The sequence below is a fragment of the Caretta caretta genome, chromosome 3, assembly GCF_965140235.1.
Source record: "Caretta caretta isolate rCarCar2 chromosome 3, rCarCar1.hap1, whole genome shotgun sequence".
Classification (NCBI taxonomy): Eukaryota; Metazoa; Chordata; order Testudines; family Cheloniidae; genus Caretta; species Caretta caretta.
The window spans coordinates 129531463-129558160 of NC_134208.1; the positions used below are offsets into that span (position 1 = coordinate 129531463).

Here is a 26698-nt window from a genome sequence, read left to right on the forward strand (position 1 = left end):
GGAAGGGGCATGATTCTCCTACCACAGGTCTGAGTTACTGTCACTGAAATCAATCGCAGTTACTCACGTCCTGTGATAGGAGAAAAGGGCCCCTCCAGTTCAGAAGTGAATTTAGGCTGCATTTTGCACTGGCGGCTTGTGGGATATCAGACTTTTAAAATCACATCATTCAAATTATGCATCCGATGAAGTGAGCTGTAGCTCACGAAAGCTCATGCTCAAATAAATTGGTTAGTCTCTAAGGTGCCACAAGTACTCCTTTTCTTTTTTCAAATTATTCTGTATCCTGTGATAATAAAAGAGCTTCCTGGCCTTTTACCCAACGAGTCTGTACTGTATCTCCCACACCCACACAGAGCAAGCAGCTAGCTAAAGATCATAAAAGGAAGGCAAGATGGTCTAATGGGCAGGGCACTGGACTGAGAGTCAGGAGACCTGGACTCCATTTCTGGTTCTGTTGCTGATCTGAGACCTTGGGTAAGTTAATTAGCCTCTCTGTCACTCTTTCCCCTCCCACCTCTTGTCTATTTAAGCAATACGTTCTCTGAGGCAGGGACTGTCCTTTACTATGTGTCTGTACAGTGCCTAGCTCAATGGGGCCCTGATTTTGGTGAGGTCTCTATGCTTGACTCTAATGCAAATCATCATCATCATCATTTAGTTTAGTTCCTTAAACATTTTCTCTCTCTCATTCTCTCCTATTCTGAGGTCAGCATTAATACATGCAGTTAAAAGGTTGCTTTCAGAGTTCCCACTTCAAGAGCAAATCCTCCCACCCATCGCTCCTCACACAAATGGGCTTAGTGTTTACCTGATCAGGATTGTGCACCAATGGACAGTTATCACAATGATCGCCTACTCCATCCCCATCTGTATCTCTCTGGTCAGTGTTGTAAACGTATGGACAGTTATCTCGTTCATTAAAAATGTCTGTGAGGGTAAAAAAATAATGTGACTGAAGCAGATAAGAAATCTAGCATGGCTGGTTCACATACAGTAAGATATACCATTGCAGAGGTCAGGCCCCTACTTAAATTCCATTGAAGCCCTATTTTGAGGGTTAAGTGGCTCTGAAGAGATTCGTAGCCCTCTGCTGATCCTCTGTCAGAAGTGAGTTTTATTCATGGTACATTTTATTTGCCATTCCATTAAAGCTGCTTCAGTTTTATTGTACTACCACATCACAACAAGAAATGAAAGAGCTACTGAGGAATGGGTGTACAGTAGAACCTCAGAGTTACAAACCCCAGAATTACGAATGACTGGTCAACCACACACCTCATTTAGAACTGGAAGTACGCAATCAGGCAGCAGCAGAGACTAAAAATTAAAAAAGCAAATACAGTACTGTACTGTGTTAAACGTAAACTACTAAAAAAAAATAAAGGGAAAGTTAAAAAAAAGATTTGACAGGTAAGGAAACTGTTTCTATGCTTGTTTCGTTTAAATTAAGATGATTAAAGGTAGCATTTTTCTTCTGCATAGTAAAGTTTCAAAGCTGTAGTAAGTCAATGTTCAGTTGTAACCTTTTGAAAGAACAACTATAATGTTTTGTTCATATGAACAACCTCCATTCCTGATGTGTTCGTAACTCTGAGGTTCTACTGTAATTTCACACTGTGGGCCAAATCCTGCTTTCCTTACTAATGTAAAAACTCCCAGATATATTTCAATGGAAGTTTTGCTTTTGTAAGGATGCATGAGCTTTGAAGAATTTGGCCTTTTATATTTGTGAACCTAAAGAAAATGTGTATTGCTAAAAAAGTAGGATTTTTTTTTCATTTTAAATTACTTGGAGTTTTATTGCTTAGAGTTGGAACTACCTCCCCAGAATTTTTGAGTAATGTTCTGCAATAAATACTATATCACAATGGAATTCCTGAGGAATTCTATATAGCAATGCATTGCATGAGTTTATGCTTTAGTGCTAAATGAACTCATCTTAGTATAACATATATATCATTAATTGTACAGCGTTGCCAAATATTCAACAGACACCCTTCCTTCTCATTTTGCAACAAACTGTCCTCTCCTTCCAAAATTATTGTCATGGTGATAAAAAAAAGTTAAGACAGTGTTGGCATAAGTGCCAGAAGATGACACTATGATCATCTCTTCAATTATATGGCTTCTGGAGCTTTATATAAACGTCAAAATATGGAGCCTCAGCCAAAAATACAGAGTTATGATTTCCATTCATTGCACATGCAGAAATCCCATGAGCTCTAGTAAGAATCTGATGTTGTGAGTGATGGGAGAACTTCAAAAGGTTCAGCAGTTCAATTCAGATAAGCATCCAAAAGTTACATGATTACTGAAGCAAATGCAAGACCAGACATTCTTCTTCTACTTCTAACACTCCTGGGTTTCAACCGTGTTAGAAATGCTTCAAGAACAAGCTTTCTAAAGATATTTCAATATTTTTGCTTCCATTTCTGGCCAGAACCAAGACTAGAGAGGTGTGTACAAATAAGCAAAACTCAGAGGGTGTTTGAGTTTGGATTGGTTTGAGCTTTGTATGATTATCCAGGTCAATTCTGATTTTCCCTGGCCCAGATTAATATCCTCTAGATATTGCCTTAACCAATATCTTTTTTTCTCTAGTATCCAAACAGGAAACAAAAGTAGCATATTGATTGCATCCTGATTATTTTTGAGTCAGGAAGAAATTCTTCCCCTCCTCTGAGGGATATTTGCAAGGGTCTTGGAATGGGGTGGGGAAGTGTGATTTATCTAGAATGTTGGGCAGGGATGATCTATTACATTCACGTGAGTACATTTCACATTATTTTCACATAAGATTTGAGGACTTCAGCAACACAAGCCGAGGTTATGGGCCTATTACAGGAATGGTGGGTGAGATCCTGTGGCCTGCAATGTGCAGGAGGTCAGACAAGAGGATCCTGATGGTCCTTCTGCCCTTAAAGTCTTATGAGTCTATAATCAATGTCCTGTGTTCAATGCAAAGCATGGGGATTGGTGGACCTTGGTCTTCCCATTTTTTCCCTATATTTCTGATTGCAAAATATAAGCTGGAACTGATTTTATCTTACATACAAATGCAACCAGCCCATCCATTTGACCATAAGGCAAAGTATTAGGTCTGGAATAGTAACTAATTCTGAACCAGTTGCTGTCTGGTTTATTGAATAAGAACATACCATCACCATCAATATCCACAGCACATGAGTCACCCTCTCCATTATTATCCGTGTCAATCTGAGCAGGGTTGTGCACATACGGGCAATTATCACAGCGGTCACCAACTTCATCCTTGTCATAATCAAACTGACGGGGGTTGAACAGAAGAGGACAATTGTCCTAGCGAGCAGAAGCAAAGGATTTAAGAATATAAATCACAGCTTGGCCTGAGACATTATTTCATGTATCAAGAAGTATTTCCCCACCCTCCTGTCCCTCGTATTCCACTTAGGCAGAAATAAAAGTGAAAATGAAACTAAGACATATAAATTGATGTACAAGTGTACCTTTCACTGATGAGCTTAGCCCTTTCCCTTGTGTTGTTATTTACACCTCTATGAAGCAGGTGCAAAATACTAAGGCAGATTGGTAGGCATATTACACCCATTTTATACAAATGTAAATGACTATCTAATGTGCAAGGCAGTGGAGGATCAGGCCCAACGTACATGTGTAGAGAGGAGACTAGATCTCACAGAACCTTAAGAGAAGTCACTGGAGAATATTTTGCACAATTTTGTTGTTGAGCAAGCATTTTCCATGAAGACAAATTACTGTCTTAATGCAACAGCCAGACTTCACTATTCTGGATGTTCGAGGAAAAGATATAAAGGAAAGGCAAAATATGTCCTAGTTTATCAAATACTGCCATAGGGTAACAAAAAAATAAATGTGCCTGACAGAGAGACGAATACTCACTTCAGTGTCACCTAACTGGACAATGTAACTGATGGCAATAATTTCTGTAACTGCACATGCAAAATAAATGTTATTGATCAAATGCTTGTTAAACTTTTTTTTTTAAAGTTTCCAAATACAGATCCAGAACATGAAGGCACACAGCAAACTATACCTCATTTTCCCCTTTGGTTGTTACGTTCTCCCCAGTGCAGACAGAGCAATCAAATGTCATTTTTGATTTAAACCAGAGGACCAGCTTCTGCTCTAGTCAATATACCAAAACCCTAAGATTATGCCACAGAGCACTCAGCACAGCACAGGATAGGGTGAAGGCTTAAATGGGGCATTAGGTCCTCTTTGCCCTCCTGCAATCCTACTCTGCTCTGCACCAGGCTGTACCCCCCCCCCCCCAAGGATAATTGAGAGAAGACAGGACAGTTCAAAGCTGCCCTAATGCAACTGAAGATCTGATCCACACAGTCCTTAATTATTTCTTGTAAGGGAGTGTTATGGGGTGCACTCACCCCACACTGGACAGGGAAGGGTTAACTCCTGACTGTGGGCTGAGAAGCCATACCCCCATGTCCCAACTGGGCGTGCTTGAAGTGTAGCACCCCATTATAAGAGGAAGCAGCCCAGCTCAGTCTGGGCTAGCCGCCAGAGAGGAAGGATGCATGCTGCAGGCTCCAGCCCAGGAGCTGCTAGAGCCTCAGACTGTGGGAGCCGGAGACATTGAGTCTCAGGCAGACGCCCAGGCCAGGACTGCAGGAGTCACAGTAGGAACTGCCTGAAAGAGGGTTCCAAAGAGGATGGATCTAGACTGTTCTCAGTGGTAGCAGATGACAGAACAAGGAGTAATGGTCTCAAGTTGCAGTGGGGGAGGTTTAGGTTGGATATTAGGAAAAACTTTTTCACTAGGAGTGTGGTGAAACACTGGAATGCGTTACCTAGGGAGGTGGTGGAATCTCCTTCCTTAAAAGTTTTTAAGGTCATGCTTGACAAAGCCCTGGCTGGGATGATTTAGTTGGGGATTGGTCCTGCTTTGAGCAGGGGGTTGGACTAGATGACCTCCTGAGGTCCCTTCCAACCCTGATATTCTATGATTCTAAGTAGCCCAGGGAGGGACTAGTCATTGTCCCTAAAGCAGTCAGCATGTTTTGGGTGGATCCCTGCTGACTAAGTGGCAAGCTTATACCTCACTACCAGGGCCTTGGGCTGAGACCCGGTGGAGCCACTACCATGGCCGCTACCCCCCTGGGCCCAACCCTATTGACTCTGGCCTCTAGGTCTCACTTCCCCGAGGTTCAGGGTGTTACTAGGGACTCTGGCCACTAGGCATCACTGCCCTGGGAGCCAGGGTATTGCTAGGGACTCTGGCAACTAGGTCTTACAGCCCAGGTAGTCAGGGGACTGCTGTAGACCCTGACTCCTATGCTACACAGCCCTACAGCAGAGAGCCAATTGGTAGACTTAAACTCTGAGGCCTAGAGGCAGAAGGCGGCTTGAGAGAGAGTGTGCACCCCGCTCTGGACAGGGACCGCCCTCCCCCCATCCCATCATATGCATTAAAATGATAAAAGACTTTTTTTAAAAAAAAAAATCAAACATTAAATAAAATCTCATACTTTGTCATCCTCTACCCCATCATTGTCATCATCTTCATCACAGGCATCACCTTTGCCATCCTTATCAAAGTCTTCCTGTCCAGAATTAGGCAGATGGGGGCAGTTATCCTGTCCAGAAAAATCAGTACATTATTTTTATGTTATGTCACAGGCTCGTAACATAGGCTTGAAGATTATATAGCCCACAAGAGGCTATAAAACACATAGCTGAGGAAATCTGTCACAAGTACGTTTTAAAGACTTTGTGTTTGTTTGTTGCCAAAAATATTAGTTCATCCAGTTTTCATGCTGTAAAATAAATTAAATGAAGTTGCAAATCACATTCCCCAACTTCCTTCTGTTAAAAGGAATGTTTGGAGTGTATGTTAACTGAGAGCATCTGATAGGGAAAACACACACACACACACACACAGTGTCAGCTCCTTATAGGCAGCTCATGAAGGAACTTTGAAGATTGCAATGTAACGTGGCTGGCTTTGGCTGCCTTTAACCAGAAGAATGAAGATGAAAGCTAAAAGGATGATCTTCAGATGTAATCTGTCATACAGAAAGTTAATGCAACAAAGACATAGACACGGGGTTGTAGTTTTGAGACATGTGTGTCCTTTTGCACTGTTAGATTTCCAAGACTTTTGAAAATAAAAGACAAATGTATCCTTTTTTATTTCTCATTGAAGGTCAGAACTGAGGAAAGGGTGATTATTCCAAGTGAACAGTTTTCTGGATTGGGGGAAAAAATAAGTATAGATTTTCAAAAACCGCGGTTCAAGAAAGCAATTAATCTGATTAACATATGGAGGCAAATTCTGCTCTCATTTACACTCATAGAATCCTATTTAATTCAGGGAGGTTGCATGGATGTACCCCAGTGGCATCACAATGGTGCAAAAAAGAGTAGGTCCTTCAGTCGCCAAATCCTGCTATCTCTTACAATAATTACGTGGGCTTTCTAAATTGGAAATATAAATATAAAAATAAAAAAGTGAAACAATGATCAAACATTTTAACTGCTATTTTTAGTGATGGAGAATCCACCATGATCCTTGGTAAATTGTTCCAACGGTTAATTACTCTCACTGTTACAAATTTATGCCTTACCTTGGGTCATCATTCTGCCTTGGGATAAAGAATGGGTGAAAATGTAAAAAGCCACTCGAACCATTGTCTATTTCCTATCCCAAAACATTTTCTGGGGTTATAAAAATTGTTCTCATTGCTGGTTTTCACTTATTTTCACCTTTCCACTTCTGCTAGAAACCAAAACTGGACATGCTAAAGCACTGCAGAAATATTGTTCTTATAGCACATATATTTGTGTCCAGGATCAGCAAAGAAAATGTTGAACTCTCTGGGAAAGATCTATTCTCATGAGGTTTCCAGCCCAAATCTAGATAAGCTGAGGAAAAAGCATTATAGTTTTTGGATGATTATCAACATCAAAATGAACCTCCAAACTTTTAGGACTCCTTTTTTTGTATATACAGGTGCTCCCGAATGATTGACCCAATCTTAGCCTCCAAAGTATCATATTTATGCTAATGTTTCATTTTTCAGTACAGGAATTCTGGAGGAAAAAAATGTCTATACATGAAAACTTTGAGAGAATCAGAAGTACATTTAAATTCAAAATATTAATTTTATTTAGACAATAAGTTATTTTTCAATCACTTTCACAGGTTAGGAAAAGGATATATATATTTTTTTTAGAAAATTGCTAAACTAGAATAATTTCTAATGAGTGCTACTGCCTGAGAATATTTTCTGTGTTTTAACTAGACCTTTTTTAATCAAACATTTGTTTCTATAAAATTAATGTATGTCTTACAGAAAGACAAGACTGAACCTTTGGGAACAGTCTCCTCTAAATGTGTTCAACATGTTATGTTCTTAATGAAAGCAGATCTTTTGTGTTGCATCTTGAGTCAACATGTTGCATGTCCTGATGACAGGCGCCAAAAAGAATATATGAACTGCAAAAGCTGAGTTGGCCAGATCTACAATGAGCTGACAGCAGGCAGCGTGAGAAAGTTCAGCATCTGAGACTAGTGTTCAGCAAGGGTCTATCTAATACACCCTTTCTGTTTATAAGGCTTTGGCCCAAATTCATTCCTGGTGTAATGCCATTGACTTCAATTGACTTTTTGCCCCATTTAACACTCTTAGCTCAAACACTGTTAGTCTCTGTGTAAAGTTACTCATTTGTTTACCCATTATGCTAGTTCAGAACTTGACAAGGTTCTTTTGGTTTTGTTGCCACTGTCAGAGTGCTAGAAGAGGATGCCATCATACAAGACAGGTTGGTTGCATTCTCAAGTACATTAAGGACCTATGTTTTTTTAATTTGGGGCAGGAACAGAAATCTAAGAAGGTCACGCTTAGAACTGAAAAAGAGCAATTAAAAGAAAACAGTGCCATCTGTAGGCCTATGCAGCCAATGTCCTTGCATGAAGACTAACTCAGCAAAGTGCTTAAGCACGTGCCTAACTGTAAGCATGTCAATAGTGCAGTGATTTCAGTGGGACTGCTCAAGTGCTTAAAGTTGAGTACATGCTTAAGGACCTTCCAGAGCTGAGGCCAAGTTCACCCATGGCCCCAGACACACCTATCCTAACCATCATCTACCCTTTCTCTACTATCTCAGCAGCCCTGCTCCATCTGCCCTTCAGTCAGCAATACCAGAGCATTGTAATCCTATTGTCTGTTTTGTTGTTGAGTGAGGTGTGCCAGATCACAAGTGGGGATGGAGTTGCATGGGGCTGCACACTTCTGGCATAACCACCCACAGAATCTGCATTCTGGTGTAGAACATTATTAATATTTGGCTACCAGTACACAAGCTCCTACTGAATTGTGGTGACTGCATGGTTTCAGTCTTCTTAGATAACTCTTTAGAGAAGAGATTTTCATGCAAGTAATGCTTGAGTGATTGTCAAATGATGGTCCATAGAACTCTTTCTAGTGGTCCCCAGAAGACCTCCCAGAACAGAAAAAGAATTCTGCTACAAAGGGGAGGGGACTGACAGTTTGGGAGAAGCAGTGATCCAGGAGTGATCCCTCTTTTTCCTATGAAGTGTTTTACAGAATAGGATCATTGTGTGCCAGGGAAACACAGCATTCCATTAAGGGGTAAGTGAATATACATTCTATACTATCTCATAGAAAGACTGGATACCTTAACAGTTTAAGTCTGCATAGAAACCATCACCAGTTTTATAATGAAAAGTAGTATCCTTAGCTATTAAAAAAAAGAAAATTGGTTGCAACATAATGACTTTTTATTGCCACTTCTTGCTTACCTTCATGCAATGGTAAGTAGCATTGGCAGCACAGACCAGGTTGCTATTGGGCCAACCATCCAGGTCAGAATCTTCACCACAGATGCGTCCATCACCAGCATATCCTGTTCTACATTCACACTTGTACATAGGGTCACTGAAATGGCCGAGGTAGATGCACTCTGCAGATTTGTGGCAGCTGTGTGTCATATCTAGGCATGGATTTTCAGGTTCACACACCTACAAGAACAGATCGTCCTCATTCAAACTTAATGACATCAGTAGGAGCTTCTGGGTCCTCAGCACATTTCCAAACCCAGGCCAGATATTTAGATGTCTCAAGTTAGGCACTTTTTAAAAAAAAGTTGGTCTAAGCCACACTTTTTTTTTTTTGGTCATTTAAAAAAAAGCATAAAGCTCACAGGTAAAAATGGACATTACTCAATAAATAAATTGAAACAATTTGTTTGTGGTTTTTTGGAATTACATCTGCATTCCCCTAGGAGCCATTAATTCTCATCATGGACAGGAAAGACTGCACACGGCCATTTCCTTTCGAGTACTGGTCGTCAGGATATAATGGTCTAAGTCTACCAGATGGTGCATAGTCATTTTTTTCTTAAACCAGAGAGACAAACAAATTGATTTTAATATCCTGTCAGCAAATGCGCTGTCACTTTCCTCTTTTCTCTTTTGTTTTTCCTGGTAAGGTTTGAGTGGCTTAATTTTAACAGGGTGTTGTACATTTAGACTTCGCATGTTGGGCTAACTACAGCATGGCCCAAAAAGAAGAGACTGATGAAGTCTCATGGCAGCTGTTTTTAAGAAGTTGCCTTAATTTTCTATGAGATAACATTCCTCTGTGTCATTTCCTCTCCTTTCCCCCACCCCTCCCCACACACATACATCTTGACCTACTGATATTTAGAAAGTGAGATCTTCAGACAGATGTTTGATGACTTACTTTGGTGCATTTATCAAGATAATCATCCTAGCTCTCCACTGCATTGAATCTTATGTAGTCTTTTACACCTGTGAAAAGGGATTGTAAACTCTGGCTGTAAAAGGCTACCATTCTGGCCTTGTAGCATTTTACACTCATTTTCGCAGGTAGAAATGACTACACAAGGTGACGAGCAGTGGATAATCAGGCCCAATGCATCATCGTATTAATAGAAAAGTTGCATCCACATTCAGGACCATATTTTTAAAGGGATTTTAGGCACCCACGGAACAGATAGATGCCTAGTGTGATTTTTCAAAAGCAACTTAGCACCTAACTCCCATTGATTTCAACGAGAGTTAGCCACCTACGAGCTTGTGAAAATCCCACTTGGTGTCCATCTATATCTGTAGCTGCTTAAATACATTTGAAAATCTGGCACTTAGCTATTTGAGGCTATATTTGTTTGTTGCCCAAATCTATTAAATATTCTTTCACAATTTCTTTTTTATGGAGAATGCTTAGATAGGTTTCAGTTTCCATCACATTCCTAACCATTGACCTCTCTTCAACATCACTTACTTGCTTTTCTGTCTTGGCAGCCTCCAGGCCCACCCCAAAAGGCTGATTTCCTTTGTAGCGTGGTGGGCAGGGCAGGCAGTGGAACCCTGGATTTGCGTTCACACAGCGATGTACCTGATTCACCTTAAAACAAACATCTGGCACAGCTATACACTATGGAGAAACAAAGAAGCAAAACGAAAGAACCAAGTTAGCCTGTTGTATAATCACCATACAATCTTTATAAATAGCCTCAAGGAAATGTTTCATGTTGATTGACAACTGAAACAACGCATACCTCATCAAGATCCTCACACACTGTTCCATTTCCAAGGTACCCAGCTGGACATGGGCCACATGACCAAGATCCATCAGGGTAACTGTTGCATTCTGCTCCAGGAAAGCAAGGATTTGACAAACACCCATCTGTCAAAACACAAGCAAAAATATAAATAAGGTTAGTAGTGCAGAAAGTAAAGAACCATAACCCTTATTAAAGAAAAAAATTCTCCATTCATTGAAATAGATCTAGATAAAAGATCTAGAATGGAATGCTGACAAATTAAAAATATTTGAATTTTCAACTATATATGAAAGCATTTCCCTTTTGGTTCGTGGATTGCTACAAACAGTTGACTATATCAATAATACACTGAGACCCTGATGCAGGAAAGCTTCTTATTCCGAATAACACTTAACATTCAGCACATGCAAAAAGTTTCACTGAAGTGAATTAGACATAAGCATTTATGTAAGTGCTTTTCTGAAACAGGGACTGAATTAGTGTATTTCATACATGTAGACTCTCTAGTATCAATTAGTGTTCCTATCCATGTGACAGGAGGTAAATAACTAGCAATAACAAAGTTTGCAAGCTACATAGCTCACTGCTGGTCACTCAGTGCATACGCACCAATTGGGCAATCATTCTTGTTGCATATATCATGTTGCTTGACATCTCCCACACATTTCTTTCCTCCATATTGTGGCTCTGGGCTGTTACAGAGACGAGACCTCTCATGGATCCCTCCTCCACAGGTGACAGAGCATGCGGACCATGGAGACCAGGGACCCCATCTGCCATTAACTGAAACATGCAGGACAAAGGGCAAAATTAGTATGAGCAACATACTGTAGACAACATTCAATAACGCCTCCTTCAGATCTCTGACTATAAACAGTTTGTAAATTTACCCAGAGGAAGAAATGAAACTGGACAACTGAAAACTGAGGTTACAATATTTCCAGAAAAATACATGGATTTTTCAGCCATTTTAGTCATTGTTGACAACTCATAACAGCATGCAATGCCTTTTCATATGGTATATTTCCAATTAAAGTGATCAGAAGCAGTTTAGGTTGGCTGATGCATCTGGATTTTCAAAGTTCACTGATGAGATTGTTATTAAAACAACTCCTATTATGGAAACATGGCACTGGAGAACACCAAGCATATGACCTGCATGCCAACTCTGAGCTCTGTGACTTCTTCCATGATAAAGGTGACCTGAGAAGTCATTTTGTTAGTAGCCAATTCTGAACCAGCTGTTTCTAATCAGAATTTACAGCTGCAAAAACCCTCAGCTTCCACTTGGTGCTGAGAATCTTTTGTTTACATTTGGTGATGAAGATCCAGCTCAGTGCAATTAACTGCATTTTGGGATCTCCTTCTATAGATAGCAAATGACCTCAATTTTTTACATTCAAATCCCTTCTTAAGAAAACTACTTCTATCAAAACCTGAAAGTAAGTCTGCTAACTTACATGACATGTTTACAATAAAGTGACATATACACCACCTGCAGATTTCCCTCTCGTTTCGTATTCCAAACTGCACCACCTAGCTAAATCAGGCTATAATGGCCTGATTTTGATTTCATGCACCTTTTATGCTAGTACAACTTTGCTGATTTCAGTATAGTTATTCCAGAATTACGTTAGTATAAGAACAGAATCAGGACCTAACTTCCCAGAATAGAGACTGTGTGTTCCCATATGCTTTGTAGAGCACCAAGCACCCTGATGGCTCTCAATAAATAAAAAACACCTGGCACTTATAGTAATTTGGCCTCACAGGGAGAGAAGAGTAAATTCTTTTTGCCTGTTTTTTAATCCACGCAAATATACAGTGGATTCAGAAGTTCAACTTTCACTTAAACATACTTGGGTTCACATTCCATGATAGACTGGAGAGACTGTGAACAGAGAGAGAGAGAAAAAAAACTGTAAAAAATAGGATGAAATTGAGCAGGAAGTGGGCAGAATGAAAAACAAATCTAAACTGACTCTGAGAAGAGAAAGCAATGGAGGAGAAAGAATTTTTTTTTAAATATAAATTATGTGTGTATTCTATATATAGGGCATATAATTATGCCAGCTTTAGGGGGATTCTACTTCCATTCCTAATACATAGCACAGGTTTCCCTTTAGATAGAAAACATATTTATCTGTTTGTTATTGTACATTTGAATTATCCTTGGAAAATATGTCTTTAAATTACAGGAAGGAAAGATTCCCAAACTCTAATTTTTTAAACCCAAACAACAATTAAAGAAGCTTGGAAAGCCTCAGGCTACACCATTGTCACCCATCTCTTCTTAAAACACCCCTGTGAGCTAAGTAAGCATGATAATAAGTAAACCAAGGCACCGAGAGGCAATGTGACTTGCAAAAGGTTACACAGTGAGTCAGTGGCAAGGGCACAAGTAGAACCCTGGATGTCCGATTTCAATGCCCCTGATCAACCCACAAGACCACACTGATTCTGAACTTTATTTTCTGTATTCAGTGCCACAGTCCCAAAAATCAAAGCAAAGGAACAGAGCCAAGTGACCACATACCATAGGCTTATACTAGTCCATCTCCAAGCTACATGTTAGATCCTGTATCATTATCATTATCATTTAGAGCAGCGATTCTCAGCTAGGGGTCCAGGGCCCCCTGGGGAGCTGTGAGCAGGTTTCAGGGGGCTACCAAGCAGGGCCAACATTAGACTCACTGGAGCCCAGGGTAGAAAGCCAAAGCCCCACTGCATGGGGCTGAAGCCCGAGGCCCTGAGCTCCACCATGTGGGGCTCAAGCCGAAGCCTGAACAATGTACTTCATGTGGGCCCCTATGGCATGGGGCCCCAGCCTGCCTTCTACCCCCTAACACCAGCCCTGGTTTTATATGCAGAAAAACAGTTGTTGTGGCACAGGTGGGCCATGGCGTTTTTATAGCATGTTGGGAGGCTTCAGAAAGAAAAAGGTTAAGAACCCCTGATTCAGAGCCTGCCTTCTTGGAAGACACAATGTAGTTCTATTTGACTTTCTATTTGGGTTTAAGCCCTCAAACTTACCTGGACATGGGACTCCTTCACATTCTTTTGTTTCACGGCCACTTCCTTTACAAATTTTCCCACCCATCTGTGGGATGGGGGAATTGCAGAGACGGATGCGAGTGATGTTGCCTATTCCACAGGTCACAGAACAGGAAGACCAAGGAGACCAGTGACTCCAGCCACCATCTTGACGTACTGACAGAGAAAAAAAAACCCCACACAACATAAGAAAGTGCTTGTCCCATCTGGGGGCATAATAGCAATTCACTTATGAACCTAGCCCTGCAACAGAGCTTTCCCCATTTTATAATAGGTGTCCCACCCTTTATTACTATCTATTACAAAAGCCAGCATTTGGGTTCAGACATCAGAGACTATCTTACTTATGAAACACAACCATCAACACAGGACTGAAGGGGATGTTAGAGTAGCTCAGTTCAGAGGACAGATATTTTAAAAATAAATGTGTTGTAAGAACATAAGAAAATACTTGTCTTAAACAGGTTTCAGAGTAGCAGCCATGTTAGTCTGTATTCGCAAAAAGAAAAGGAGTACTTGTGGCACCTCAGAGACTAACCAATTTATTTGAGCATAAGCTTTCGTGTGCTACAGCATCCGATGAAGTGAGCTGTAGCTCACGAAAGCTTATGCTCAAATAAATTGGTTAGTCTCTAAGGTGCCACTAGTACTCCTTTTCTTCTTGTCTTAAACAGTTGTTCAGGGTCATTGAAAGTGATCATGACCAGTGTTCCTTTTGTCTAACTTGTAGGTACAATAAATATAAGATTACTTAGTATTTTACAAAAGTTTTCTATAACCACTTAATGCGGGTATTTTTCCCCCATGTCCTAAACACTTCTGTGCTTAAGGACTGTGCTGAGAATCATGGCTCAATGACACACAAGCAATTAGCTGCCCCTGCACAGAAGCCAGTACTGTATATATGCTGACTCAAGGCAAGAGGCCCTACTTGTTAGATCTTTCCTTTCACAGAGCAAAAACTAGACTGGCCAATACACATGCATATTAGATTGACAATAAAGGTGAGGAATATTAGATGGGGGAGTAAAGGAACAAAAATATGTCTTAATAACTAGTTTACTAATGCATAAATTAGTATTAAAATATATACAGTTCTGACTATCAAAGCGTGCGTACGAAATCCAGGCTAGGATTCTTTTTGCTACTTGGTTAGAAAGGGAGAAGCAGAGGGAACATTTATTAGGAGAGAGAGATGTCAGCACTCACTGCGATTGTCACATTTGCCAAGGCTACACGTTCTTGTCTGGATGGACGGGCCTACACAAGTGTTGCTAGTGACATCACATGACCGTCCTCTCTGCTGTGTTCCAGAGCCACATGTCACTGAGCACTCTGTCCACTCAGACCATGGAGACCAACCATCTTCACTGTCTTTGGCTGCAGAAGAAGCAAAAACTGCTTAACACTGTGAATTCCTTTTGTCATAAGATTTTTGTTCTCACATGTCTTTCTGTTAGAACTTATTCTTTGCTATTTAGATCTCTGGTTCTGATTTTTATTTTAATCTATCACAGAAAAGTTAGAGAACTTTATTTAAAAAGAAAACATAGTTCGAGATTGGCCCAACTCAGATCCCTGGACCTGAACACCCTCACATTTTGTAAATTTAGATCTGGGACTGATCTCTGTAATGGGCTGACCCTATCTCTGGTTCCAGACATCCACATACTTTGGGACCCAGATCCAAAAGGTGAGGCTTGGACCCATCTCTGAACACAACATAACCATAAATGTGACTGAGAGCACAATGAAAACATGTGCTGTATATGATCTGAATAGGCAAGAAACCTGAATACGATGCAATAAATATTATACTTCAGAAAACTGAAACTATTAAAAATGTATTGCAATTTTTTTCTGCAATAGATCTGTCCAGCCCAGAGCAAGATATATTTCCAGAACTATTCTCACTACAAAGGCAAGCCACAAACTGCAGTGCTATCTTGGAAGAATCCTTTTGTTATTCTGTTCCATAAGTAAAATATCGTAAGATTCAAAACAACTGAAAGAGAAAAGAAATTTGTGAGACTTTTTGCCTTTCCAACAATTATTATACTGAAACACAGGAAATTCCCATTAGTCTCTAGAATCTAAACACATTGTATAGGGGAATGGCAGGCGCACTAATCCACTCTCACTGCAGTCTACTTTAACCAGTTAGTAAGAAAAAGAAAAGAAAAGCATACGCAATGAGAAATCGGAATGTGCAGCCAGGGAAAATGCAGTTAAACCTCATTATCCTGATGCTTAAATAATGATTTTTCTTTGGCTGAGCTGGTTTTTAACTCTTCCTTTACCACCCCTTAAATGAAAAGGTTTTTTAAAACTGCCAAACAGGTGGATTTTCCTTTTGTTAAGTACTTACAATGAAAGCAGACAGGACAGCATTCACCTTCAATAAATGATGGATTGGCACAAAACACTGCTGGGCAGGTGATTTGATGGCATACGGTTTTAGAATTCTACAGACAAGGAAACCAATATATTGGCTTGTGTTTATGTTCAAATACAGGCAAATCTGTATATCCAGAGAAAATTCTACCCCATACATTGAAGAGATTTTGCTTGTCATAATTTTAAAAAACAAAAATATTTTGTTGAATGGAAATATTTTTAAACCAAGCAAGTTACCAGTATAAGTCTGCAGTATTGTCCATTAGAAACTGAGGTCCTAATCCAAAACCCATTGAAGACAATGAGGAGTCTGTTTATTGATTTCAGTGAGATTTCAATCAAGCCCTGAATAAACGTTGAATGCTGGAACAGGACTGAGTAGCCAAGCTGGATTCAGTCCACTGTCCATTTTGGAAATAGGGGGACTCCTTCTATAGTCTTACCTCGCAGGTACATTTGGTACAGCTATCCACAACCCAGTTTTCATTATCTGAAAAGGCACGGCCATCCTGCCAGCAGACCGACTGGTTCTTTAGAGTTTTGTTAGGCCCAATCAATTCCCACATAATTTGGTTCTCCTCAGACTGAAAGATTAAACAAATAAATTAATTAAATAACTAAAGTGCCTTAAATCAAAAAACAGAGAAATTGTTGCTCAGTCACCTGACTTTAATTTTATGATTGAAAACTTACACTTTTATGCATTCATGTACATTAGCCAAGAAGAAAAACACAAGTCAGTTACTGTACCACAGGGTGCAATTCTTTCAGCTAACATTATGATCATGATTACCTAGTGCTCAATAAAATCTACTGTAAAAGGTGGGTTTTTTTTCCAATGTAATTCATCATCTTCAGAAGGGAAAATAATTCTAATCTCATGACATGCAGTAAATTATTAAAACTTTGTTTAGAAAGTATGAACATGATTCATAACTAAGACTTTAAGTAACTACACACTTCATCATGCTGCAGTGGTGAAAGAAAAAGATAAAACTCACATGCATTCATTTGCCCCTTAGCTATAATATGTGGATATCATAAAGATAAACATATAAATTATGTACACACATGCATAGATATGGACATACAGAGATATGGATATATAGTACACATATGGCCAAATTTGACTCGTGATGTTGGGTGCTTTGAATTTTGATTACCAGATCTGAAATATTTTTAAAAGGCCTGATTTTCAGAAAATGTTGTTCTAAGCCTGCCCTGTGAAAATCAAGCCTAAGTAAAGTGTCATAGTCAGGCACGCAAAATCATTTGTAGTCACTTTTGAAAATGTAGGATCCCCCTCCCCCAACATCTTTATAGATGTTTAAGCAAAGTGACAGAGGGCGACAGAGAAGACACATTCTATAATTGACGTTTTGTATCTTTTGATTCTTAAGTCCAGAGATACCTACCACTTTTTGAAGATTATCAACTAAATTGTTAACAACAATACGCAACCCAGTGAGCTCAGTGAACATAGTTCCCAGCTCTTCACAGGAGCGGTCACAGAACTCCATCTTCTTCTCTGTCTTTTCACCAACATACTCCGTGGTGACAGCAGGGTTAAGGTGAAGGATTTCAGTACTCTCATTGATAGTGTTCACTTCAGCTGGTAGAGAGAGAGGGGAAAAACAGTTGTGACTACAACAGACTTCTGCTGATTATAGCTTACAGCTGGAATTATAGACTGGCACCTGTAGGTAGGGTTTAACTGCAGCTCTTTTGGAACAGCTTCATGCTAAATTATACCCAAGAATAAAAGAGTGGGGTTGAATGTCAGCTGCTTCCAATTACAGACTTCCCTTTCAAAATTATGAGCCCAGCTCCGTCTCACAAAGTCATAATTTCAAGGCACAATTGGCAATGTAAAACACTCATTTATGAAGAAAAGATAATAAAAATATAGACCGTCATAAAAACATACACATTAAGTCCTCTCAAGGCCATGAAAAGTTTTGCATTTTTCATGAGGCGATAAGGACTATCCTTTTCGTTTGGGTCACAGAGACAGGACTCTTCTGCTAATGAGGCCACCACTAAGAGGCCAAGGTGGCTTTTAAGCCACTTCTGTGCTCCCCCAACTTCTTGGCCTTCTTCAGCCCCATGCACATCTCATAGCAGCCTTGTGGCTTGTCTAAATTTAACCGGCTGGTAACAGCTTCTTCGGGTATGTGTACACTGAACCTAAACACCCACAGCTTGCTGGTGTCAGCTGACTTGGGCTCACAGGGTTCAGGCTACGGGGATGTTTAATTGCAGTGTAGACTGTCAGGACCAGGCTAGAACCTGATCTCTGGGATCTGGGATCCCCCCCCCACACACACACACACCAAAAAACACTGTGGTCCAGTCAACCCTCTCTCCCCATTGGTACAACCCTCTACATCCAGAGAAGTAGTATAGCCGGCTGTACTGATCAGGATTTCGTCCCAGCTCCAACGCCTAGGAAATACTGCTAGGATAACTTGGATAGTTTCTCTGCTTGGATAACTTTTCCAGCCCCTTTGTGGCACCAGACCTCTAGTTATCTACTGAATAGCAATAGAATGGTCAGTGTTTCTCCCACACTGACCTGCCAATGTTCTTCAGTAACCACCTGGAAGGACATTACTTAAGGCTGAAAAAGTAATTTAATCTTTAAAGATTATGGGTTCTCTGGTGAGACTGAAAACAAAGATGGAAATTGTGATGTTTGACTATCCACTGGAAGTAAATTCAGAACAACAAGAATCCCACAGAGGCAACCAGAGAGCTGTCAGAATACAGCAGCTTTCAGTCACTGTCAGCACGTAGCTGTGTCACCCATCACAAATTCCTTAAACCATGCAGCTCCCTTTGGTACAGTGCTGATTAAATGGGCTACCTCTAGCCCAAGACAGATCTCTTCCAATAAACTCTCTTTTCCATGCTCTGTTCTCCTAGGTCACCAACTAGCTAAGAGAGTCCAGATACAACAACTATCACTGGTGGAATAAGTGGAAGACCAGAGAGTGTTCGCTGCCACCTGATAGTTAATGCCGCAGCTCACATAGTATCTTAGTGGTTTTTTCAGCTTCACCTTATGGCTGGGTGAAACTTTGAATAAACTCCTTTACTACAAAAACTATGGAGAAAAATAATTAAAGCCAAACACTGCTCTGGCTGAAGTTGGAAGTTTTGTCATTCTCTTCAACAGAAACAGGCAAGGACCCTTAGGGCACATCTACACTGCAACTGCGAGCACGTTTCCCAGCACCGGCAGACCAACACTCACTACTAGTCTAGATAGTTCACAGAAAATAGGAGTGTAGCTGGGATAACCTGGGTGGCAGCTTGAGCTACTACAGACCCAGTGAGCATAAGTGGGTTTGTACTCCAGCCGCGAGCCCAGCTGCGCTGCTACTTTTAGTGCACTAGCTAGAGAAGAGCAAGCTCATCCATCTAGCCGAGCCGGGAAGCATGCTCCCGGAGACAGTGTAGATGTACTGTATGGGTCCTTGCCTGTTTCTGTTGAAGAGAATGACAAAACTCTCATTATCTTCAGCTGGAGCAGTATTTGACCCGACTTCTTTTTCTCCTTAGTCTCTGTAATGGCAATCGTTGCAAACAGCTTTGTGTATTTGTGTGACTGAGAGGTTTTGTTTCGCTAGCAAGAAGTTTATTCAAAGTTTCACCCATGAAACCAGGCAAAAACACTAAGACACCAGCTGAGCTGCTACATTTACTAACGGATGGCAGTGAAAACTCTGTTCTTCTACTTATTCCACCAGTGATAGAGTGTCCTGAAGTCTCTTAGCTAGTGTACCATACCCCTGAGTGTGAGGTCTAAGTAACCCAAGGCTTGGTTATTAAACTGCAATGAAAATTATGGCAGAAAGAAAGGAGACAGCTAAATATCATCACTGAAAATCAACAGCGAAAAATGGCTTTTGGCATAATCCTGCAGTCCTTGTGCAAACAAAATTCCCATTTAAGTCCCCTGGAGTTTTGCCAGTGTGAGGACTACAGAATCAGGCCTTTTTTGTTCCCCCCTCTGAGTAAATGAGGGAACAACATGGTCCAATACTGAATGGAACCGAAGGATATCTTCCAGTTACAGTTTACTTCCCAAATTACTGAAGGTGTTAGGGCCAGACTCTTAGATGTTTAAGTGCAGTGCACTTCTAAGGGCAGGGAGAGTATAAGCAGCTTTTGCAACCTTTCTGCCCACTCAAGCCCTAGTGCTGCCTGAGTCTAGTTCAGGGACCAGTGCAATTTATAGAAGTCTCCAGTCTAGTCTAATGCTATGTACACACTGTAGCTTACGTTGCTATAAGTTACGTTGCTCAGGGGTGTGAATAAGCCACCCCCCCGAACGACGTAAGTTACACCAACCTAAGCACCCGTATGGACAGCACTATGTGGCAGGATTGCTCCTCCCGCTGACACTCACGGGAGCTGGAGTAATTAAGTCGACGGAAGAGCTCTCTCCCACCAGCTTAGAACATCTGCCCTAGCAGTGTTACAACGGCGCAGCTGCATCCGTGCAGCTGAGCTGCTGTAAGCTCTGTAGAGTAGCCATAGCCTAAGTTGTAATGGCTGGTGACAGCCCTCATAGGAGCTGTTACATTGACATGGAAACTCTGGAGTGAACTGTAGGCCCAGCTAAGACCAGGCTATAAATTGGCTCCGGGCACTTCAAATGTCCCCGAAGAAGGCAGAGGTTCTACAAAATGCACTCGATGGTGCATTACGTAGGGATAATTGAACAAAGGCTTGGGAAGAGTTCTGAAGTCACAGTTTAAAAGTTCTCCCTGTGCATAGCAAATTGCTGGAAATCAGCATGACAGAAAACAGCAGAAATAATTCTTCCAAACATTTTGTGGCAAGAGGACTATCTTTCTGCCAAAAGATTTCATTTAATGAAACTAGCTTTTTTAACAAACAATAATGATAATAAACGGGGACTAAATCCTTCTCTGCACCACTGAGGTCCTTACTCAGTGTCTATTCGCTCCATAAATAGGTAAAGCTCCTTTTGACTTCAAAGGGAGCTTTGTGTGAGTAACAGCTACAGGATGTGGCCCAATATTGATCTCAGCTATATGGAAAGCTTTACTTCCCTGCCTTTCAGTAAAGATTCATTCACCATATTTAGTGTCAATATAGTACCTCAATCTGGTAAGGTGAACCAGAGCCTAACATAGCTTAGAGAGACTGATTTGAACACTCTGCCCTTCCTTAAATATTCCAAAGGAGAAATGCATCCAGTGATTGCAATATAGCATATGATCACAAATGCATCAGCACCATTCCTCACTCTCAGCTCAATAAAGAGCCACACGAGGTGAAAGGAATTTTAAAAAATGCAGCGAGGAGGCTGATTTTATTCTTGGTTACCTCATGGTTTATGAATACCCTGTGACACAGTCGACTTTGAATTGTTTCCAGTTATCAAATTTTAAAATATTGGTATCTTAGCAACTAGGACAGAAAGAAACTACATATGTGGCACGATGGGCCAGAATCATCTGTGGTGTGACTCCCTTTACCTCAGTTGCCTTTTGATTCCTTGAAATGAATGCCATTTTCTTACCATGAGGAAACGTTAGGCTTCTATGATTCGCCAGGTGATACTTTTCAAATCATTAATTTCATACTTGTCAAGTCAATGGAGATTTTTGACTTGACCTGAGCATTTTAAGAACATTATTAAATCTGTAATCTCAACAGAGAGTGCAGTCCTAAACTATGTTAGAAGCATTACATCTACGCCCCTACTCCCCCCTGGCAATCTGTGAAAGAAGACACCTGGGAATTTCTGGGGAGTCAGCTCTACAGGGCTGGCTTCCTGCTCATTTCTTTAGGGCTAGATGACTCGCTTTGGAAGGTAAAGGTGCTGAAACTGCAAATGTTAATATACAGGTAAAACCGTGCATCTTTTCCCAAACACAACTCTCATTCCTCTGACCTGGCCGTGGGTGGGATTTTATTTTATGTATTTATTTACTTTTTTAAACATGCCTCTCCAAATCTCTGGGCACATGTATAAATCATTTTTTAAAATGCACACAATGCACACATTATAGTGAGGCTCCCCCACCCATCAACCCAATAGCTCCCTCCTGGACCACCTCTCTAGTCAGCCTTCCTCTCAGAAAGGGTTTAAAAATATATAGGCCTTGCCCTGTGCCCTGAAAGTCAACAAATGCAGGCCCCTTTCAAAAAAGCAACAGGAGTAATCCCAGAGTTGAGGGCATTTCATTGACAATGCCTGGCCCCCCTCACATTTAAATCTGGAGTCAATTTGCTCAGGCACCTCAGCTCAGCTGTCATGTAATCAGCGAAGGAGAAAGGAAGGGCAGCCTTCTGTTTCACGCATTGTCCTAAAGCTTGCAGGATCCCAGCCCTGCCACAGACTTTCTTGGGAAAATCATTTAATCGATCTGTGACTCAGTTCTCTTCCTGTAAAAGGGAGATAATCACATTCCCTTTCTCCTACCCTTTGTCTGTCTAGTCTATTTAGATGGGGGCATGGATTCTCTCTTCCTATGTGCTTGTACAGAACCTAGCACAATAGAGACCTGAACCGGGTTGGATTCCCTAGATGCCACCATAATACAAATAAATAATAATAAAAGTAGAGGTCTCTAGCTATTAAAGGTTTCATAAATCAAAACTAACTCCTTGAATTGCACCCAGGAAAATAGTGGAAGACATTGCCACACACTCCCAGCAAGAAACTCCTCTCAGTAAGTGGACAGCCGCATCCTGCAGTAGCTGAAGTTCCCTAGAGTTCACTAGAGATAGCCTCCAGTAGTGTACATTGCAGTAATCCAATCTGGAAGTAACACAGGCATGAATAACTGTGGCAACTCATGGTCCAAATTCTAAAGAATAGGTTGCAAGCTAATCAAGTGTAGACGAGACAAAGATTTCTTGGTCACTGCTGCTATCTGAACATCTAGAGGCAACTGAGGATCCAAAAAGACCCAATGCAGATCCATACGTCAGTCACATTTGGTCAATGTTCGGACAGACTAGCATCTGGGGCTTGATCAAGGTGTGTGGTATTAATTGAAAGTAATTTGTCTTGGCATCAAACCATACCAAGGATTAACTAGTTGTTTTCTTATCTGAAAGTACAGCGATTGTCTAAATAGAGAACAGCCTTATGTGAAACCTAATTTAGATTTGTGGTGAAATACCAAGGTTCTGAAGTATAATCTGAAAGCTTGCTCCATGATGGATTTTCATAGATCCCAGAATGTGTTTTGCAAGAATGTCACAGGTCACAAAGGTTGAGACTATCTTCATGGTAGTTCCACGCAAGAAGCAACAAGAACTGCTAATATAAGGCTCCCCGGGTGCAAAGAACAGTCCATGGAAGTAGCAGGGCCATTCTATATTCCTGCCTGCTCAGTGTTCCCATGGACATGGTGGTCCAGTGTCCTACACCTCCTGCCTCTCTCCAGACTCCAAGTGATTAACAACCATGCCTGCCTCTCTCCAGGCTCCAAGAAAACATCCCTCAACCTTTCTACTTCCCAACCTTCTCAGTTCTCTCAGCTGTATTTTAAATGGTTTTCAAATAAAATGTTAAATTGTCCCCAAACAAGTTTTGAACCTGCCAAACTTGATCAAATACTTCTAGTGTGTAGCATCACCATGCTCAGTTAAAGCCCTAGCCTTGTTCTTTCACAAACCTCCCATAGAAGGGTGCAAACCAGCCAAGGGGAAGGGCAGGAGCACAAGCCAACCTGGACAGAAATCATGCTGCTGAGCTTGCAGGCAGCTCCCGGCACATTTGCAGAATTCCCTGCCAGTATCAGTGATAGGTGCTAACCCAGAGGTGCAGCAGAAACAATCACTTTCTGTCACAAATATGGACCAAAAATTCATAATGGGAAGGTGGCCCTTGTCCATATAATAATAGGCCAGAACACCAATATGTACCTTAAACTGGAAGAGGCACATACAGTCTTGGCCTGAATAGCAATCCAGTGTTCCCTTTCATGTCTTTACTCAACATCAGATCATTAAGATGATTTGAAATACAGAATGTTACACCCCCATCAATATGTTGCAGTGCATTAAGGAATGCAGCACAGTGTGGCATGTGTTAAACTTGTTAGTCAAGTGAGCAGTATATCACCAATGGCTTTTCTACTGTGGTAATTAATCTACATGGGCAGCGTCATGAAGCTGCTAACTACAACCACGTGTGTGGCATGTCTCATGTTACTCACATGCATGCCACAAAATGACGCGACTTCACCTCATGTATTTGAATGAGGAATTTCCATTCAATTGTGTTCAATTTAGGGTTGTAAAATAAAAATAAGAACATTATTAATTGGTCTGTTGACCCACCTTCTTCCAGAGAGGGTGAAAAAAAACAAATTTGTGTAATGTAACTGATTTGTAGCTGTTGTGTTTGTACCCCAAACATAGCTGACGGATATGGTTGGGGGAGGAACACCTGTAGCAAAACAACTCCCTAGTTGACTAAACAACTGCAATTGCTGAAGTGTGCAAGGTATTCCAGCTAAGGTTAGTATCAGCATGCAGTACTGTCATAATTTTCCTTCTACTTTCTCTTTATAGTATGTTTCCATGGGTTTTGGCATGATCCAATCTACTTTTAATGATACTATTTCCCTTCTTAGTAATCTTCCAACACAAATAGAGAAGATCTGGAGATCCGCTCTGTATTGGCACAACAGATCATGCCATTATATCCTCACCTAGGTGGAGAGAGTTCTGTCAGTCCCTTAATTACATCAATTACTCTAGATTTCAGAGCTCTGCCTTGTGGATCAGATGGTTTAATGTGGTCCTTGGTGTCCACATGAGCTTGATATTTACAAAGCTCACTCTTTGCTGGGGAATGAGGGAAGTGATGCCTGAACTTTGGCATCCTGGAAGCCAGCCTTCTGCTTTACTCTGAATGCACCATGGCATAGACCAAACAAGATTTACACTTTCTCATACCTGTCCCTTCACCCACACATGTCCTGCCACTAACAAGGGAGCCATGGATAAAACTGATCACAGGTTTTGATTTGCTCTCTATTCAGAATGGAAACATTAGCAATGAGATGTTTCCCCTCCTACTCCCTCCTCCCTTTTACCATTCAGCAATGGTGGGAAAGGTAGGTATGACTTATGTAGAGTTCTCGCCTAACCTGAGCAAAGGAACCTACTTAAATGAAATGTGCCACAATGATCAAATGATAGGAGGCCTTGATGCCTATGCTGCCTAAAGTAAGATACTCAACTATCAAGCCTACAAATGTTTAAAACACCCATCACTACAGTATCTAAGAACTCGAACCACAAGTGGACTTAGGTACCTAGCTGCTACTTTAGGCACCACTGAGGTCCTCAAAACCCCTGCTCAGCTGCCACCTAGTTTTGTAGATTGCCAAAGCCCCTAGGCACCTAAATTTCCACCATTACAATTCCCTTGGGGACTGCTCCTTGTTGTTTGCTTTGGCAATGAAACCATTTGCCACAAATATGAAAAAAACAGCCCCTTGGCAAAGGGCATTAAAATGTATTCTGAACTAGAACACAAAATAGCTTTGTATGCTGACGATACCTTGTTGTATTTTCAGGATCTAGAAGCCGCATTAAAATTTATAGAACAATTGACTCCAGAATTTGGGCAGGTATTAGGCTTCAGAATAATCTACAATCAATCTGAAATGTTAGGAATTAATATTCCCAAAAGGGTCAAAACAAACTGTTGTCAGCTACATAAATTTAAACAGGCAAGAAATTGTTAAAATATTTAGGAATAAATATTGTGGAGAAATATAAAAATCTTTTTAAGGCAAATTATTGATTCTATGATTCTATGATTCTCCCTGTGGAATACAGTAATAAAAGACTCGGAGGAATGGAACAAATATTAAATTTCTTAGCTAAATAGGTAAAAATTAATATTCTCATAGAGTTACTATTTTTGTTTCAGTGCATCCCTACTGGTATCCCTGCCGTGACATTAAAAACACGGCGAGATACACTATTAAAATGTATATGGAAATGGAAGAGACAAAGGGTGAGTGCTATAGTTCTGTGTAAGCCTACAAAGTGGGGTGGACTAGTGTGCCTCAATTTGGTTTATTATCATTATGCATTGAAATAAAAGATGTGATTGATTTGGTTAACAATAGACCATCCAAACACTGGGTAAAATTCAAACAAAACTGGAAGACAAATATAGCTATTCATAGTCATTGTTGGGTTAAAAAGAAATATCACCCGTTCATCCAAACCACCACAGCTTTGGACAATGTTTTTAAATTCCTGTTTTTAAAGTCCTGTCCTCTCCCTTAGCTACTTTCATTAATAATCAGGAATTTATCCTTAGGAAATTTCAAAGTGGCTATTTGTTGTGAGTAACAGCCGATATTACTCAGTTTGGACAGCTGTTTCTAGGTACTGATCTGAATGATACCAACAGATATGTGATGTAAATAATATAAACAGATGGGATTTTCATTATTTACAAGCCAAACATTTTATTGTAAATCTGGACACAGGGCAGCTCTGTCTAGACTTTCAACTATATTTGAGGAGTTGATGCAGGAGCAAGCTAGAACAAAAGGTTTAATTTCTAAGATACATACAATTTTGATTGAAAAGGCTGTTCCTGAGAAAACAACCCAGAGGAAAGATGGGAGAGGGA

General features: G+C 40.6%; 1 protein-coding gene across 1 annotated transcript in view; it reads right to left on the reverse strand.

The window, feature by feature from the left end:
- Nucleotides 1-26698, reverse strand: part of THBS2 (thrombospondin 2) — a 49577-nt gene that overhangs the window by 16064 nt on the left and 6815 nt on the right. Inside the window, exons 5-16 of the mRNA XM_048843975.2 lie at nucleotides 17457-17653; nucleotides 16485-16625; nucleotides 16013-16109; nucleotides 14854-15024; nucleotides 13624-13800; nucleotides 11200-11373; nucleotides 10585-10712; nucleotides 10308-10460; nucleotides 8804-9022; nucleotides 5508-5615; nucleotides 3162-3321; nucleotides 812-930 (exon numbers count right to left, since the gene is read on the reverse strand). Coding sequence (XP_048699932.2) covers nucleotides 812-930; nucleotides 3162-3321; nucleotides 5508-5615; nucleotides 8804-9022; nucleotides 10308-10460; nucleotides 10585-10712; nucleotides 11200-11373; nucleotides 13624-13800; nucleotides 14854-15024; nucleotides 16013-16109; nucleotides 16485-16625; nucleotides 17457-17653 — 1844 coding nt within the window. The remainder of the gene's footprint in view (nucleotides 1-811; nucleotides 931-3161; nucleotides 3322-5507; nucleotides 5616-8803; nucleotides 9023-10307; nucleotides 10461-10584; nucleotides 10713-11199; nucleotides 11374-13623; nucleotides 13801-14853; nucleotides 15025-16012; nucleotides 16110-16484; nucleotides 16626-17456; nucleotides 17654-26698) is intronic.